The sequence below is a fragment of the Crassostrea angulata genome, chromosome 8, assembly GCF_025612915.1.
Source record: "Crassostrea angulata isolate pt1a10 chromosome 8, ASM2561291v2, whole genome shotgun sequence".
NCBI lineage: Eukaryota > Metazoa > Mollusca > Bivalvia > Ostreida > Ostreidae > Magallana > Magallana angulata.
The window spans coordinates 42,038,037-42,058,063 of record NC_069118.1 but is presented as its reverse complement, the minus strand read 5'-3'; the positions used below and the strand labels follow the sequence as shown (position 1 = coordinate 42,058,063).

The following is a 20,027-nucleotide window of genomic DNA, read 5'->3' as shown; positions in this document are numbered from 1 at the left end:
TAGGCTTATTCATGACTTTTTTACTTGTGTATCAATAGATTCATTGTCTCCTCTCAGAGCCTGAAACCTTAATTAGTGGATGAAAATGATCGAAACTGATAACAATCAATAAAATTACCAAATTGGATCATTATGGCTAAACTGCCCAAAAATGATGTTTCATCCAAAGCATTCAATTTTTACATATAACAATGGGACCTATTAATCACAGTTATTACAATAACAATAGATGAATCAATTACAAGACAATTCCAAAAGCTACCTGTTAATTTATCAAGGTCATATTAAAAAAAAAATAAAATACAGACCCTGTCATATTTTTTTCCTTAAAAAACCTATTTTGCTATCTCTTTCAAATAACAACTGCTATGCAGTTTGCAATACACTTGAATGTATTCTACATTCTTAAAACCCTGTTTTGCTTCACTTTCAGTTTGTCTTTTGCTCTATCTTAGCCTGCTACCATCATAATAAGATAGAATGTAATATAATTATATAGGTCCAACATTGCCATCACAGTTTCTAAGGTCCTACAAGCAATTATTACTAGATTAACCAATTTGTAATGCGCTGGATTCTAAATTGGAACTTTGTACAATTCACTCCCTAAATATACATGTATATCATTTGTAAGTAATAAAAGTTTAATTTTGTGACAAAGATAAGCACTTTATTAGTATCGTAAATAAATTGTGCTTTCACTCTTTATTCAGCATTCACACTTTTGGAAAAAAAATCCTTGTCAATTTCTGACGATGTTCCGATTTTGATTTAAACAGGTGCGTCTTACCTTAGAACTCTGATCTACTCTGAAAGACTTACCTTTGGGTTCTAGTCTACTCTGACAGACTTACCTTTGGGTTCTAGTCTACTTTGACAGACTTACCTTTGGGTTCTAGTCTACTCTGACAGACTTACCTTTGGGTTCTAGTCTACTCTGACAGACTTACCTTTGGAATCTAGTCTACTGTGACAGACTTACCTTTGGGTTCTAGTCTACTCTGACAGACTTACCTTTGGGTTTTAGTCTACTCTGACAGACTTACCTTTGGGTTCTAGTCTACTGTGACAGACTTACCTTTGGGTTCTAGTCTACTTTGACAGACTTACCTTTGGGTTCTGGTCAATACAGGTCGTCTCCACTTGTACCCGCTCTGATATTTCCTGCATCAGTTCACATCTCTCTGTTTCATTATGTAATGTTCAGTCAAGGGACAAAATTAAAAAATGTATCAATTGAATATAAATTCTGTATTAGATGTGAACCTTAACAAGGTTGATTTTTATTGGACTACGATTTTGCATCTTCTTTTTATACTTCTCCTGCATTCATTGGAGACAAAAGTGAACATTCAGACCTTACTTGTCCAAAAAACTATTTCTTTCCGATCTCTCACTTTAAAAAGCGCCAGTCACTTTCATAATTAATTGACCATAAAGTTTATAATATTCAAAAAAGTTTTTTATTATTTTGCCTGCTCCTGAAATAAGAAAGGATATAGACAATAGGATCGCTATTCATTGTGGCTACCTCTTCAACCACGCCTGAGCAGTTACAGTTCTGGTCGGACGACACCAGAATCAGGTTAGTATCTCTGATCCAGACTGCAGCAAAACTCCTGGGAAAAATAGAACCACACATGCATATTATTCATAATTACTAGCAAAGGAACATTGTCTCACTTTTTCATTAAAAATCTCACTATGAACTGTCAATATGTCTGGGTAAAAAAATATGTATTGAAGAGGAAATCCTGGATATTTTTTTTTTTACCTTACACTGATTTTAACTAATTCTTACAAATAGGTACGTGTATTCGTTAAGAGTATTGGGCAGGCTATAGATTCTGATCAGGTTAATTTAAGCTAAGACTTTGATCCTTAGCTCCTAACGACAACTTTTAAATTTTAAAACAGGCAATGACTGTTCTTCTGCTATATGAATGAAACCATCTACTTTCCAGTTGTTACTGAGGTGACCCTTAATTAAGTACTGCTGGTTTAAAGCCTTTCACCCTCACCTGGCCGCAATCAACCTACGTCTAAAAAATCCCAGGGGATGAAAGAAACAAATATGATGCAGTTGTGCCCATTTTAATCCAAAAATGACAGGATTGTTTTGGATGTCAGGCTGAATAGGTTACGTTTGGAGTATTCAATAAGAAATATTAAAATTTGTCTTGCAAATGTGACATCAGGGAAGACATTGAGAACATTTGTTGCAACTTGGACTTAAGAAACTCCAACAATTCTGGGTCTTCTATAACCCAGTTGACACCAAGAGAAAAAGTGAAATAGGCGGAAAAGAATACATGTAACTCACTTGGTACAGTTGAATGGAACACATCCTTTGGCCATGCCCTCTACAGAACCTCTGTGCTTCCTGAACACCGTGAAGTTGGCATGATAAGCTCTCTTTGTCATGTGACAAGGCACAAGGTGTATATTCTCTGGTTCCTTGTTACAATAAATGGCTCTTGCGAAGGTTTGGTATTGCTCTTGCATGTTTTCAATAGTTATGTTTAGACCTTGAAACACACATGGGTTGTCATTCACAGGTGCCGCTAAAAGGAATAGAAAATTAAAATCAGATGCATGCACATTTACAGGGTTTGTTGGGACATAGTTTTGTGCAGTACGTAAAATTACTCAAAATGTATTAAAAGATGCTCATGCATTAATAAAGCTTTTTAAAATCATGACACTAAAAGATTAGAAATTTCCATTTGCAAATTTTAAGCATCTGGGTGAATCAGATAGTATGAAATAGATCTGCAGATTCCATTGCAAAGTCTTAACCTGTCAGTTTTAATCATTTATAGAAATCCTGATCTAATTGATGATATACTCGAACAGAGTGAACTAGAAACTACCCGATGCTCCTGAAAATTCAATTTCGAAAAATGTGATACCCCTGCAAACAACCCTACTGTATGTTGTCCTGTGTTAGCTGAAGCTAAGACTTCTGAACAATAGTTACCGTTTTGGATTATTGGCAATTATTTTTTAATTCAAGTATTCATTTAATATAAATAATCAACATAGGTAATCACAGATTCAAAGCTCACCGAGACGAGGCATCATCTTTATGAGGCATCTTTATCATATTATATGAAAACCAGGGTTAATGCTCTTGGATATTGATGGATACTGTTTCGACACAATATCCTATATCATATGTTAAAAAACTGTATGATAATCATATGTTCATCTCATATGGTATTATAAGATGCTGAACAATGTTTACCAATACAATAATATAAAATACAATAATGCATCCTATGAAACTTACACTATATTACTGTAATAAATAATGATGCAAAATATAATTGTAACATATGATATGACATTGTATCGTGTTCTACATTATTGTATTTGATCAAATAATACAAAATCATAACTTATGATATATGATCATATCATTTAACTTTCTACAGTGTAATATGTGATATAATTGTATCATATAAACAATACTGTATCATATCATACAATATTATATCATAGGAATCATGTTTACATATATCATTTAACAACAAACACATCTATTAAGCAGGTTTGAATAATTGGAGATTTTTTTTGCATCCTTGATAATGGAGATCTGGCTCTGCATCTGAAGCTACCTCTGCAATTCATTTATATTAGTTAAATTAATTATCCAAGTTTGAAATATTACTATTATCTATTTAATATGTGACATGTTCCAAAAAATTAAACCTCATCCAGCATCTGAAACCTATGGCTCAGAATTAGCATTCAAGCATGTCTGGTGCATCAGTAACATAAGACGCATCATCCAAGCAAGTTTGGCGAAGTTAGGATCAGTAATAACTAAGATATCACCATCAGAGGGCACCTGTTTCAAAAACTTTAACCAGCTCTAAAAACCTTAACCTCCTCAAGCATCTGAAACCTGTGGCATTCAAGCCTGTCAGGTGCATCAGTATCATAAGACACACCATCCATGCAGTTCAGGGAAGTTAGGACCAGTAGAAAATTAGAAATTGTTATGAAAGAAAACCTGCAACAAAAACTTTAACCTTCTCCAAAAACCTTAACCTCCTTCAGAATCTGAAATTCATGGCTCAAATTCAGCATCCTAGTCTTTTATGTCCATAAGTAGGTCCAGATGCATCATCCATGCAAGTGTGGTGAAGATAGGACAAGTAATAACTTAGATACAGAACCTGCTGCTACAACAGAAACTTTAACTAGGTCCGGACGCCGACGCCACCGCTGACATGGACGCCAGGGGGTATAGCATAAGACTTCATCTCGGTGAGCAAATAAATTGTATATTAAGTTTTCCCAGATTTCATCAAACAGAACTTGTCTATTATTTTTACAAGCAATATAATTATTTGTGACATATATATTTTTTTATGGATGAAAACAACCTTCTTTATTCTTGGCAATTATTAACAAAATAATAATAAATAATAAGCTAGAACATGATCTTCAAAGTAAATAAATTAATTCATATACATGGTAATAACCATTTCAATTGTCTTCCTTTGATGGACCAATAAAACATTTCCTTGACAAAATGAAAATTTTGAAATATTTGCAATTTAATTCAATAACAAAGTTCAAAGGTAAGACAAATTTTTACCTGTTGCTTTCTCTGAGTAAAACCATCCACTTAATCCAACATTTGCCAAAGTTCTGAAATTTAAAAATATTCCCACATAAATCCTTTCAGTCATCATTATATGGTGCCGTGGCCCAGGATACTGAACTGGATTTTATTTTTCAGTCGTTTTTTTTAATATTAAGTTAAAAAATTAAAATAAAATCAATAACCTTTAAATATACTTTTGTTTCGGATTTATATATATTTTTAATTGATAAACATGATATTTTATACTGGAATAATCAATCTAAAAAAAAAATCTAAGACCAAGAGTAAAACATGTGGTGTGCACACCCATTTCAAACATAAATTATCATATATTATTATCCTATTAATTGTACAATACTTTACAAAATTTTTTTTTCAATATTGATATAATCCTTAACAGGCAAATATCAAGAATGTGTTAGAACTCACATGAGAAATTCCACAGCAGACCACAGCAGAATGTCAAACAGTCTCTTCAAAGGCTTAAATGTAAAAAAAATATAGCATATTAATTTAACCTCTGTATTTTTTCTACTAAAATTTAAAAAATGCTACATAACTTGTATAAATTTAAACAGCTAGTGAACTATATTCTTCGAAATTTGTTTATGGTGGATAGTCATCAAAGTATTAAGCAACAACACTTAGATTCCATTTGTATTAATCTGACACCATTTATTGTATACTTTAATTGAATTGAACGGTAACACTCAACTTCGGTAGTTTCATCTCGGCCCTTTTCAAGCTGTAGGTAAGATTATTATAACTAATACTATTTAGTTACAAACATTAACAAACTGATATTTAGAAGTATAATAGTATACCAACCACTCTGTATTTGAAAAATAGCAAGTTTATTGTCCCCTTGTAAATCCACTTAATTAGCCTCAAAAAAAAAAAAAAAATTCCAACACATTTTCACCTAATTTTAATTTCAAGTAAGTATTTCTTTTCAAATTTTTATAAAAATTTTAAAAGAATTAATCTTAAGATATAAGTGTCAGGATCATAAGTCAAAATAATGAAAATAGAACCACAAGTGATTTGAGCAGATATGTGGTTTAAGGAAATTAGGGAGGGAGGGAGGATCTGGGGAGGTGAAACGGGGGAGGGGAAGAAGGGAGGAGGATGGTGTAGCACTCACACTGAAGAGGAATGAAGCAGAGCTGGCTCCCTCTTCCTCTGTCTCCTCTTCGTATGTCTCCTTGCACTCTGACTGATAATCTGTGTACGTCTCTCTGCAAGAGCAAACACAAAATGTAACATCCTAATACAACTCTCAACAGCCCTAGCACCGCCACTTAATGAGATATAATTAACACAAAATAAAACTCCCAAAACCTGCACTATGTATGAAATCTAAAAAAATAAAATTACAATTCATTTGAGTCAATGTCTATCATCACTCTTTGGTAGTTGTCTTTTCCTTAGCATACAAGTCTTCCTACTCAGGATGAAGCTGTGCCATTCAGTCAACTAAAAAGTGACTGAGTGGCAACATTTTGCCATTTCGTTGCCTTTCAGACCTTTCAGTTAAAAAATAAACAGCAATTTAAAACATTCACTGGAATATGAACTTGGTTGTTCATTTGATCAAATCCTGTGAAGCTCAAAGGGCTTCTCAGAAGATTTGATCACGTACCAACCATGTTCATATCCCTGTGATCTTTTTTACATTGCTGTTCATTACTTATACTTATGTTTGAGAATGGCAAATCTTTTAGAATTATTAAATAACAATGCTTTTACGTTTACAATATTGCAACTGTCAAATGATGAGCACACAGGATGATCATTGCTACGTTATAATAAAGTTCACACAGAATTGAACGTTTCGCCAACCTATAGGTTCATATAAGGAAGTATATTTGCTAATGTAAGTATTTAAACAACAAAATGCTTTCTTTAGCGATTCATTCGGGATATGAAGGTAGTGACATTGCAGAAAAAATACATAGCCCGCGTTTACGGGTTATATAAATTTTTTCTGCAATGATCCCTACCTTTATAACCCGCATGAATCATCAAAGAAAGCAACTTATTGTTTATATTAACATCTTTCTTTTAGCTAATTGATTATGAAAAGTATGTAAAAGTCTGACATTGTCATGATTATTTAAGGCAGTCTGTGATTTTTACTACGGCGCTGAAGGTTTGGACCAAGCGATAAACAGGGCGTGTTGATATCTGTCCTGTCAGTTTCTTCAGCTGTAGATTTCGACCAATCGATAAACAGGGCGTGAAGCTTTCATCCTGTCTGTTCTATAGAGCTATGAATTAACTATAAATTTCCATAAGACATAGAGGGAATAATACTTGGTAGATGTAAATTTTTAAAGCTGAACACTGGTTTACTTGAAATTGGAAGATAGAAATGTGTTAAACTTCAATTTTTACCAAAACAGGAAAAAGAAAATTGTTGGATTTACAAATCCTATCATAACACTTCATACTCTAAAAGGAAATTATTTGTAATTTTTTGTGTCTTTTGGAATTACATGCATGTTTATTTATACAACTACTTAACGTATATCCTTTTAACACAATCATGAATATTTTCCATTTCCTTAAACTGTATGCTAGCTGTTCATAATAAACACTAAGTCTTGTATATGAAAAACAGCACCCAAAATAAAACAGCAGCATATATTTCCTAGCACACGTTTTAAAATGGAGTCTTTTACACAAATGTAAGTGCATTTTTAATTTTTTTTTTTAATATAGGCAATAAGAGAACTAATTGTTCTATTTGATGATCTGTAAATTTAATATTGTGAATAATGTAAATGTAAGAAACAAAAAAAGGTTTATAATAATTATATACATTTAAATCATGACAGACATGAGAAACTGCAGCACATGTCAGAGTCAGCGTTTGTGGGGATGTGTCTCACACTCGGGACCTCACAACAGCTGGCTATCAGGAGGGAGATAGCAGACATTCAAGAAATGGTGCATAGAAAAATGAAAACTAATGATTTCATGGTCACTTACATGTTGAGTGGAAGTAGGCGAGAAGGGTTCAGACTGAAAGGATCAGATGTGGACTCCATGTACTGGCCAGAAGACCATCGAGTGATCATGGACATGTCTCAGATTGAGTATTACAACACAGCCAATACAACCTTGATTCTCTCTGAGAGTTCTGAGTGTCCACCAGGATTCACTTTACTTCAGCTACTAACATCATCAAGATACAGAGCAGTCCTATCAGCATGTGTCCAAATGAATGACATATTCTATATCTCTAGTTCTATATACAGACAGCTAACTTGTTCATTAGTTTATCCTAATTCTACTTTACATGGACCCTGTGGTAGTGGTGTTAGAGGAGGAATAGAATATGACACTGCCTGGTGTTTTGTTTGTGACTTTTGGCCTCTGTCTGCCTCCTCCTGGAAAGACAGATGTTATTCATGGCCTGATCCTGAAGTTGTTAACGACATTGTTAGAAATGGCTGTCACTTTGTAGCAATAGGACACCCATTGGGACCACATGAACATGAAGAATGGAGAATTTCTTTTTCTGAGGCAGAACATAAACTTGTGTCATCAATGAATCACTGCCAGTTTTTGACATATGGGTTGTTAAAACTTTTCTTAAAAGAAGTTGTTAATCAACAATTAGAAGAATCTAATAAACTGCTGTGTTCCTATCACATGAAGACAACAGTTTTCTGGGCGATTCAACAAAACACACTACCTCACTTGTGTCCACAAAATCTCCTGGCCGGTTTCTGGGTCTGTTTCAAACTCCTTCTTAAATGGGTGTATGAGGGAGTTTGCCCAAACTTTTTCATTCCACAAAACAACCTGTTTCTGACAAAGGTCCATGGCTCAGCACAAAACAGATTGTTCCTACAGTTACATGAATTGTACAAGAAAGGTCTGGCCTGTCTGTTACACAGTTCCTCTGTCAGGTCTTACATCATTGATGTCCTACATTATCCTATACTTTCTGTTTGTACAGATGAAAGTACAATGAGATCTGAAGCTGAATTTGATGTAGAACTTGTCACGGAGTCCACTATGCCTTACCTACCGGTACTTCAAAAAGACTTGTGTGGCCTTACCAAAGCCATACACACAATAGAACAGTTGGTATATTCACCCCTGACACAGTGTCAAGTTGTTACAATACAGAAACTTACAGCTTACTTTAATGCATGTACTGCGTTTGAATTACACAACTTGTACACTAACAAAGGTTGCAACAAACAGATGTATATTGCAGACAAAATATCCTGTCACATGCTGAAATTAGCAGCAAAGTTTGGATTTGTTTCTGATATGTTGTACATTGCCATGTATTGTTACAAGACACTCAGATACAGGGAAGCTCTATCTGTTATAGAGATGACAAAGATCAAGTTAGCTCAGCCATGTCTGATGTTTAATGGACATGTACACAAAGATAGGTATACTAAAGCTGTAGGGGGACAGTCCTGGTCTACAAAGATGAGACAGACTGTAGCATGGGATATCAGACTTCAAAATGATATCTGTTACATCAGTGAACTAATACCAGAACAAAAATCTGCTCTACAAGATAAATGGAAAGTATTAGAAATCCCGTTGTTTGTAATGCTATACTTTCTAGAGTTCTTGTGTTCCAGACATACTGATACAACATTATCACAAACAGCTTTATATAAGCTACAGACCCTTGTCCACCTCGGTCAGGTATTGGTTGTACATGATAAAAACAGAGATATCTCCTGGGAGATCCTGGGGATCTGTCAACAGATCACAGGGAACCTCCAGGCTGCTCTATACGCATACCAACAGTCACTCACACAGGATCCATGGAACTACATACAAACTGCTACACAGAGGAGAATACATGGTCTGTTTCAGTCTGCACCATACCAGTATCGTTAATTTAGAATATGTTTATTGATTCAGTCTTAAAATGAAAAGCAATCAGCAAAATCAATATGTATTGTGGAATCATTAGAATTTATGGTGGCTCAACTTTTTTGGTATTCATGGGCAACGCTTCCCCATGAATTCACATCCACGACAAAAACAAATTTTGAAAGAGTTAGTTTTCTTACTGAAAACCGACACATCTACGAAATTACATTCCCACAAATAAAAAAACACCTACAATCCACCAATGCAGAATCCACATAATTATTTGGCTCCCTCAAATTTAAATGATTCTACAGTATGTATAGAACTATAGTCTGTCCCAAGATATTTTTGCCGCATATTTTCTTAAATTATTCAATATTTATAAATACCTCCTGGTTCAGACGATGTTCATTCAATAGTATGAAAAAATCCCAAGATTTCCCCTTTGAAACGCCCCCTCTAGCTTGTCGGGTATAAGTACACGGCTAAAAATAAAAAGTCTACGAGGTTTTTCCATTGCCAAGGAGATGAAGACGCCCGGATGATAACGTTGAAAAATTGCGCGAGGGGTCCCGAGTATTTCCGAATGGAGAAAAGATGTCAACATTCCCCATTATAAATCTCCGTAGGAAATCTGTTTTCGTTCCTGTGAATTTTTACGAGGGAAAAATGATAATGTGTGAATGAAGTTATCTTGGGAATTTTCCCTTCCATCGATTTTAATTGCACTTCAGTCACAGGTATGTGTATTTTTATTAAAAATCGTTCAAATATGCAGCAAAAATAACTTGGGATAGACTATAATACAATCATTATAACTCTACACAATTAAAATACTTGTACATAGTTACATCCCCACATTTATCTACTGTTCCATAATCACAAGATATTATAGACCTGCTTGTGCGCTGGAGAGCAGAACCCCAAATATGATTCATTGTTTGTGTGCAATCTTTTGTTTACGACTTTCTTTCTTATGATATTTGAAATAAAATTAACTTATCCTTACCATACTTTTAGCAGTGCTATGTATCTTACTTTCCTGAAGTTCTTTAGTCAGCAATAAGTTTGAATAGCATGAGAAAACAGGCTTCATCTGATCGTTCTCAGTTAATTAAATGCTTGACCATTATTTATAAACAGAAAAAAGTGATTTGTTTTGATGTTCCATGTTTTGTTTAGTTCAGTTAAGTTTAATTATAGCTGAATTCTGTTTTAAAAATTTCAGTGTAAGATGTTTTAATCTCAAATCTGGTGTTTAATTTTATAGGTAATTATGAATTTGTATACTTGGAAAAAATTAAAATTAAATAAAAAAAAAAATGTTTTGGATGTTTTTCAAATCAAACTCTTTTTTAAAAAATTCATAAAGCTTTTTTTTTATTTCCAAGATATAAGTTTCATCATGTCATCAGGATAGACAAACAAAAAGTGATTGTGCATAAAAGCACACTTGAGCTTTCAGCTAAGTTGAGCTAAAAATGAATAACAATATACGTAACAGGAAAATAACTTTTGGAGTTCATTTTTGCTATGTAAGCTGAAATTAAAAAAATTCCATGGCAAAAAAAAATTGAGTTTAAAAAGAATTTTTTTTCACTGCATACTTTTATCTGTTCATGAAAAAATACAATACCAAATATGTTTTCGTTTGAATGGCATAGCAGTATTTCATACAGCCTAGTAGCAGATCATAAAAGTTGTGAATATGTAATTGTACAGATTGGTACAAATTTCTTTCCTAACACTAATTGGTAATTAAACTTCTCTATCATCAGGATTGTAAAAATTATTACATACGTCTCTGATATTGACAGAATAATTGAACTAAGCCCATGCTATTGGAAGACTGTGAACACACATCATTAAAAATCACCAATGCATATTATTAAGTCTCTATTACCGGTGAATATAACTTTTAAATTAAATCACCCTCAGTCTTTATTAACACAAGAGGCCCACAGGCCTTGGCAGACACCTGAGTACCGGGCAGAGCCCTTAGACTGACATGTCAGAGTCTCATGTTTGCATTTTCAGCTTTATTTTGAAGTCTAAACCCTATAAATCTGAGACTCCTCTGACCGTTACCCCACTTTTTATATATAATATATTCTAATTTGATGTTTGAAAAACATTCATTTACATTATCTATACCAAAAATAGTAAACTTTTGGTAATAGAGACCCGCACACCTTTATGGTCAATATCATACAGTTGTTGACTGGGGTCGAGGGCAACAGTTGATCTGTCGGACCGGCTCGCAAAACTGTTGCCCAAGGCCGAACACAACAGTTTGCGAGCCGGTCCGACAGATCAACTGTTGCCAGAGACACAGTCAACAACTGTTTTGTTATACCCCTTCTAATTAATAACACGTTTTTGCGGAATGTGACGTCACCAGTCAACAGTCTTTTTTAACAGTCGATTTTAACAGTTCCAATCTAACAGCTCCAGTCATACAGTCAAAATGCCGGACTTTTTTTCGTATATAATTATATCGTAACTGTTTTACAGGGGTATAACAATATACAGTTGTTGACTGGGGTCGAGGGCAACAGTTGATCTATCGGACCGGCTCGCAAACTGTTGCATAAGGCCGAGCGAGCCGGTCCGACAGATCAACTGTTGCCCTCGACCCCAGTCAACAACTGTTTTGTTATATACCCCTTCTATTCAATAACACGTTTTCGCGGAATGTGACCTCACCGGTCAACAGTCTTTTTTAACAGTCGATTTTAACAGTTCCAATCTAACAGTTCCAGTCCAACAGTCAAAATGCTGGACTTTTTTTTCGTATAGAGTTACATAGTAACTGTTTTACAGGGGTGTAACAATTCGTAATATTCCCATTTTCATTTACAACATACACAAAATGCATACAGCAAAAAGGGTCATGGTCACGATTTTGGTCAACAATTATTTTTCTGGTTTTAATTTTTACAATGCTTCAGAAAGGCATTTTTAATAGGCAACCAGAATTTGAGTGCTATTTGTTGAGTTATATGCAAGTTACAGAGCTTGAAATTCGTCGCTATGTAAACAAGCGTTTGTTTACATTTTGAACGTTGAAGTAAAAATTCCAGTTTTAAACCTAGAACGGATGTGTTAAACGTTAGGAAATGCTTATCTATGAACCTATGTAAACAAAAACAGGACACGAGCCTTGTTTACATGACAGAGAATTGCGAGCCCCGTATCTTGCTTATAACTCTACGAATGACTCTCTAATTTTATTATATTTTATTTATTAGAAATGCATTTCTAAAGCATTGTAGATAATAAAAACACAAAAATAGAATTTGACCAAAATTGTGACCATGCCCCTTTTAAGATAGAATTAATTCAATCAAACTGTGTGTCAGTAATCAAAACGTTTCTAAAAGTTGTACACGTTCAGATCCAAGTAACATTGAACTCTAGTTTCGTTCAACCAGACGCCTGGCTGTCTCCGTTAATCTTCGACTACCAAGAGAGACCCTCTGCTTGTCAGAGATTTACAGAGACGGCCGAGCGTCTGGTTGAACGAGACTATATTGAACACTAGCGTAGGAATACATGCAACTATAAAAAACAATTAAATAGTTCGTACTATAAATCAAAGTACTGAGAGTACTGAAAGACGGGGTCTTGAAAGATTGAATTTGTAATTGTCCTGGATTTCCTCGAATATGCTTCCAAAATTTATGAGTTTGAATTAGTTGTTACAATTTATGTTAGAATCATAATCCGAAAATCAGAGACATATATAACAGAGATTGTCAACTCCGCCATTAGCGTGTAAATGTTACGGGACCAACCTTATTTTGAGAACTACAAGTGCAACAACAATCTTGTATAAGTCATTAAATTTGAACCTGATAGTGAACATGAACATGCACCTGTAAATATTTTACACATGTTTTATTTATGAAATATTTACAAAAATTCCTTATTTAGTTTTTAAATTACTTTTTTAAAACTTATTGACTTTTCACAAAGTAATGTTAATGCATTACTTTACTCATGTAATGGTAATGTAATTCATTACTTCAAAGAAAATTAAGTAATGGTAATTTAATGCCCTAATTCATGAAGTAATGGTATTGTAATGCATTATTTTACAATGTAATTCACCCCAAGCCTGATTCCAACTAAGCCGGAAAACATGAACATTAACATTTAACTTGGTTCTTCAATTGATACGATTTTATATACATGTATTATATGATGTATGAGTCTTACAAAATGTATAATCTGTTATAGATTTTTCTTACAATGCATTGTTTAAAATTTAAATTCAGTTTAATCAACTAAAGACCCAACGAACGAGAAGGCAAATTCAGACTTGTTTTTATTTTCTTTGTACAAAATTCCTTTAGAGACGAACAGCAGTCATACCGCAAGTAGACTGAAAGCCAATGAAACACCTATTTAATTTGTAAAACATCTGTGTATAACCTGTCCCGATTTTAACTTCGGCTTGCGCATGGAGTTTGGTAGTATTAAGGTGAAAGATTGTAAAATAAAATTCACAACTTTTCAAAAATGGCGCATTGCATTTGGGAACTTTAATTTCGATTCCATCATCAACCTCTTCTATTGATTAATGAGCTCGTACATCAACTGATTTGTCAATGGCGCTGTGCATTCAGTTACGTAACTCATTCCAAATTTGAACCCAAGCAAGAATTTTTTTGATCAATAAAACATTTGTTTATTTTCTAAATAGAATTTTGTTTAAAGACAGAGGACTTAAAAATATTTAATGCGTGTTTTTATAATACATATTTACTGAAATGCTTGAAAACTTTCTGCACTACTTTCTTACACGTAGACTCAATTTGTGTTCTACGCGTGCCTTCCGGTTTGAGACTTCGGCTGACAGTAAACCAATAGACAGGGTCACGGGACCCCATCTAAAAATCTGACTTTTTTCAAGGTATTTATGGATACTTTTCTTTTGAAAAACAATAGTACAACATACAGAGCACCGATTTTATCCATTATTTACAAGATCTATGTCTTGTCAGCGGTGATGATTTGTGCTTAGATCCAAACACTGTTTCACTTTCTGTTTGCCAGAGTAACTGCATAGGAGAGTGGATTAAAATCAACTCCCAAAAATAGTTTTTTAAACATATTTTTCTGATCGTATTCACCTGATGAACACGCCTTCCTTGATCAGCATGGCCATCAGTCCTAAATCATCTGTGTCCCCCAGGAACTTGGATACCTACAGAAATAAAAACCACCAATACCAACACAGTAAATAATCGGACAATCTTCAGTTCCATAATTTATGTTCAAAATTCATAAAACTCCAAATTCCTATGGGCATTCTCAAAATTCCATGCATATGGGATTTCTCCTGAAATCCCATCAGCACTCTCAAAATCACATGAGAACTCTCAATTTTTTTTAGTAAAATTTGGAATTTAAGCAATATGTTAACAGAATTAATTGAGGCATAAGATGTAAAATCCTAATTATTGATACAGGAAAATTGTACAAATAATAACCATACCCCCTCCATGCCGTAAACAATGTATCCATTGGCATCCAGAAGATGGCACCCCTGCAAAATACAGCAAAAAAACCAGGGCTTCATGTCACGTCAAAATACAGCAAAAAAACAGGGCTTCATGTCACATCAAAATACAGCATAAAACCAGAGCTTCATGTCACATCAAAGTACAGCATAAAACCAGCTTCATGTCACATCAAAATACAGCATAAAACCAGAGCTTCATGTCACATCAAAATACAGCATAAAACCAGGGCTTCATGTCACATCAAAATACAGCATAAAACCACAGCTTCATGTCACATCAATATTTAAATGGCAAATACAGGAATATACAAAACAAGCAAGTGAATAGATAGTTTCCCCAACTTATTTGTATTTATTCCTATAAAAAGGAAAAGGTTAAGTTAATTATTATTGTTTTAAAATGTTATGATATTAAAATGGTCTGCACATTGGTAGGAAAATTCATGTAGATATGTTTTAAGTCCATTTGAGTATTGTTATTTCATTAATACTCTTGGGCATTAATTTTCAAGTTAATTTGCAGGTGAAAAATGCAAATTTAAGACCACATAACTTTGTGGTGAATGACTTAAACAATTCAACATGCTACAATGTATTAAACATCGTATTAATCAACATTCAATTTCAACTTAACATCCAACAATGAAATCCACAAATATTGGTCGGTATTTAACATATACTGATGAAACCACAGTACATTCAGGTAATGGTATTCTGCCAATTGGTATACAAGCTATTGAGAGTGCAGAGGGAATAAAAAATGCCAAAGGGAATTACAAATTGTTTTATTAAAAAGAAAATAATACACAGCAAAAGAAACTCTCATTCACTTACATATTTTTCACATGTGAAACAACCAGGACCCCTGCATTTGTTGAAGAAGAGATACTTCTTAAAGATGTCAGTGAAAGAACTGAAGTTCTGCATCATTCCGGCGACTGCGATGTTAGAACGGTTCACGTACACGGGAATAGTGGACAAAATGGTCATGTTGTTTCCCTCCACTACAACGATTAACAAAACGTACTACAAAAATCAATATTTACATTCTACTGTGTTTTTCCATTCAATTCCGTGATGTTTAAATGCCTCTAAATGCAACACCTATTCACTGTGTATGAATTTACGAGTAATTTACATAAGTAGTTCTCAAACAGTGATTTCTGTGTTATCGGTCAAGAAATGTATATCATGAATGTTGTCAAAATCATTGTAACACGCGTTATTCAATTTGTCTGCTCACCTGACGGCAGTTATTGACACGACGACGTCAAAAATAAATCATTCAATGCTATAACAAAACGTACGATAACGTGATTTTATATCTTTGTCCATACTTTGTCTATAGACACAAGCTGAATATACATGTACCAATGATATGTACAAAGGAAGCATTTGTGATCACAACTGGAATTTTTTTTACATATTCCAGAAAAAATGATTTTTGATAGCATGCGATTTTTATCCAAATGAATGACTTAATTATTTATTACTACATGAGCATTTGCAACACAGTGTTGGATGAAGAGTATTGTAATTTCATTTATTCTACAGTACTGCGAAAAGAAAAGGAAACTCTCCGCTACCCCTTGAATGCAAGAGATCATAGGCACTGTAAACCAACTTTTAATCCTGTGCAACAAACTTCCTCGATGTTCGCTAGGGTCTCGTTGTCGACAAAACAGGTCTTGATAAGGCTTGGTTGTCAACATTGGTTGTCGCAAACCAGTTTTATCAGAGTATAATCGTGAAAAAATTCATCATGAATAAAAGTTGTTTACAGAATTTGATAGACATACTGTACTCTTTGTTGAGAGGAATAGAGAATGTGTAGTCTATCTTCTTCTCCTCTTTGTTCATGATGGCCTGTCTGTAATAAAGCTCCTCAATGGTAGCAGTCATGTTTCCCATCCAGTATCTGTTGGACAAAACAGACAGCAATGATTGGAGAGAGAGAGAGAGAGAGAGAGAGAGAGAATTAAACAAGCTAAAAGGTGACACATGTACCTGAAAAGGTTAAAAGGTGTTACACAGAGATTTAAAATAAAAGGGTTTTTACACTTGATGTCTGATACATTGTAGAAAAAATAAGAACTGAAACTGTATGTTTTACAAAATTTTCCAAAATTGTAAAAGGAGAATGAAACATAGAAAGAGAGAGAGAGAGAGAATCAACAAGCTACATTTCAATCTGCATTTTATTTATTTTTTTTGGAAATAAACTTTGTTAATCTACTTACGGACTGATCATATTTTCTTTCGGTGCAACAAAATCTGTCAAGCCCCCTCTGGTTGCAATAAACAAAAGCTCAATCCCCTTCCTAAAGTCACAATTAAATACACATTTTCAGTTTTGTTAATCGGAACCATTAGTAAGCCATGCACATAACTTTTGGAGAATTTTAAATTATGATAAACAGCAGTATAATTATTTGTAAATTATGCAACATTATTGACAGGCTTAAGCAGTCTTTAAATTACAAGGTCATCTGCAATTTATGAAATAATGTGAAAAGGGCAGTAACTCTTGAATTAACTATTTTGGAAATAACGTAAGTTTGATATCTGTGATTCTCTTGTTAATTAATGTATTTAACGTTCATATATTTAATGGGAAGGATAAAGTAAAAATAAACAAAACATACACATCATTTCACACAGAATCAAAATCAATCCAAGAAAAGTTCCTTACCTTTCATAAAACTTTTTGTATTCAGGCTCAAATGAGTATTCACTATAAATAGTAAGAATTCAAAGAAATTCAAATATTAATGAGGCTTAATGGTCATTACCATTTATACAGTTGCTACTCTTTAAAACTTCAAACACAAAAGAGTCTGGTAGCAGAAACTTTCTTTTGAAATATTTTTTTAAACCTCTGAACAAAGAAGATTTTTTAAAAGTTTCAACCATATACAATAACATATTAAGCTGATGCTATTATATGGTATTATAACAGATAATTAACTTTGTCTAACATAAAAAATGATATCTAATTGAATTTATGGTTTTTTTTTCATAATGACAATGTTGAGTTCTTAATTAATTTGGCGAGTTCTTCAAAGCATTTCTACACCTATTTTTAGATAATATACATATATGTATATATATTCAGGTATGATTTTCATTGTGTCAAAATTAACATATCAAAAGTAATCTAAACAAGAGGCCAAGGTGCCACATTGCTCACCTGAGCAACAATGGCTTTATATTGGGTGTTCAAAGGATAGTTTGCCATTGGCCCCTTGGTAGTAAAACAAAAAAAGAATACCATAAAATAAACTGTATCCAAATTTTACACTTATTTTCCTACACTTAATCTTTGACATTGTGCCCTTATGAAATACCATTTTTACCAAAAATAAGATCCTATGCAAGATATAAAACTAAGTTTCTGGTAGGGGTACACTGTTAACCTCCAATTCCCTTTATTTTAGTTCTGCCCCCTCACTTTATAAAACAATCAAATTATATATGAGAATATGCATATAGGTACATATTCATCTTCAACTACATTGTACTAGCTAGTTATTGTTTTTTATTAAAAAAAATTCCTATATGTGAAAGAAGAAAATTGTACCTCAAGGCGCTCAAATTAAAAACATTCCAAAAATTTAATTGGTCTTCCGCATTAAAAACGATTGTTGTTTACTAGGCGTGAACTTGTGCAACGTTTTATAACCTTACTCACTTGATCGATGAATTCACTCGAATGAAAAATGTTGTCATGTGATATGTTAAAGAGATTTTAAATGTATATTCAATGAATAGGCGTCGGAACTGGGTGGAGGGGGGGGGGGGGGGGTTAGGTTAGGTTAGGTTGCTAAGTTAGACATAGCCGTACCCAAAATGTTTTTTTTTTGCTTGTCAAGATTTCTGATAAGGTCTAGCCCCCCCCCCCCCAAATCCATCTCAGTGAGCCTCAGACTGCAATGCATTGACAGGCATATTGCTCTATTTTACTTAGGCCCACCCTTTATTTTTGTCTTTATTCAATATCAACGTTAACACATGGCTAATAATCAAGATGATTTTCGGCTGTATTTTTTTCTTAAGAATAGCGATAATACATTTATCCTTGCAATAGTTTAAAACTGTTTTAAAGAGGTCGTTTTTATTTGTGTCTGAAAAACCAATAAAAGTTGGTGTAGATTCATCGTATAAGGAGGTGGCCCCAAAAAGTTGTTAAAGCATATCATCCTTTTAATTTTTCTGTTTAAGTCTTTAACGTTTAGTGAGACATTTCAGATCTAGTGATAACTCAAAACTTAAGCGTCAATTGTAGAATAATAAGCAAGATACAGAACTCACAATTCTGCTTGGTTTGAGTCAATTTTTTGTTCACAAGAGTTAATTACCTTCAACTTAAGATTTTTAAACTTGGCATTTCCTATTCAAAATGAACAAAAGCATGGCCTCAGTTCTGTGAGCAAAGTTCTGTATCTTGCTTATAATTCGAAACTTGAAACAGCTGAATATTGTTAGTAAAGAGAAAACATGCACTAAAACAAAGAAAGAACACAATTTTTTTTCATAATATATATATACCTATATATTTCTAGCAGCAAAAACAATCTCCGTTTAGACTGAAAATGCTGAGCATCTTAACAAAACACGTTGCATTATAATCAACCATAACGTAGAGATCGTACCGAATTACCAAAAGAATGTATAGTATTTATAATAAAATATGTTGTTAGTGCATCAGATTTTGCTCATTTTGCGTAGGTTAAGAATTAACTGTCTGATTTCCTAAAGTCTATATTTGATTCGATACGTAAAAATTCCAAAATACAGGAGATATTTCCCCTCAAGTTAAAAAGCATAAACGAAATTCAAAACAACGTAAAACCATGGTCACGAGTGAAAATGTCAACGCATTGAAAGATTTAACCTCAATTCACTTCACGAAATCGTCACAAATATATATAGCATGTTTCAAGTATCCCTTCGCATGTAAACTGTTGCACAACAAGCAAATTCACATTTGTCAGTTTGATCTGTTTGTCATGCGTCAACATT

The 20,027-nt window shown here is 33.6% G+C and overlaps 1 protein-coding gene and 1 pseudogene across 4 annotated transcripts in view; one reads left to right on the top strand and one right to left on the bottom strand.

The window, feature by feature from the left end:
• The window catches only part of LOC128158797 (voltage-dependent calcium channel subunit alpha-2/delta-3-like), a 105,804-nt gene that overhangs the window by 4,613 nt on the left and 81,164 nt on the right, over window positions 1-20,027 (bottom strand). For all 4 annotated transcript variants that reach the window (XM_052821752.1, XM_052821749.1, XM_052821750.1 and 1 more), the window contains 12 exons: window positions 17,698-17,739; window positions 17,246-17,326; window positions 16,805-16,923; window positions 15,840-16,009; window positions 14,979-15,029; window positions 14,614-14,687; window positions 5,763-5,856; window positions 5,048-5,100; window positions 4,610-4,662; window positions 2,324-2,564; window positions 1,501-1,619; window positions 1,111-1,196 (listed from right to left, as the gene is read on the bottom strand). In XM_052821752.1, coding sequence (XP_052677712.1) covers window positions 1,111-1,196; window positions 1,501-1,619; window positions 2,324-2,564; window positions 4,610-4,662; window positions 5,048-5,100; window positions 5,763-5,856; window positions 14,614-14,687; window positions 14,979-15,029; window positions 15,840-16,009; window positions 16,805-16,923; window positions 17,246-17,326; window positions 17,698-17,739 — 1,183 coding nt within the window. The remainder of the gene's footprint in view (window positions 1-1,110; window positions 1,197-1,500; window positions 1,620-2,323; window positions 2,565-4,609; window positions 4,663-5,047; window positions 5,101-5,762; window positions 5,857-14,613; window positions 14,688-14,978; window positions 15,030-15,839; window positions 16,010-16,804; window positions 16,924-17,245; window positions 17,327-17,697; window positions 17,740-20,027) is intronic.
• Window positions 7,287-9,754, top strand: LOC128158799 (uncharacterized; annotated as a pseudogene).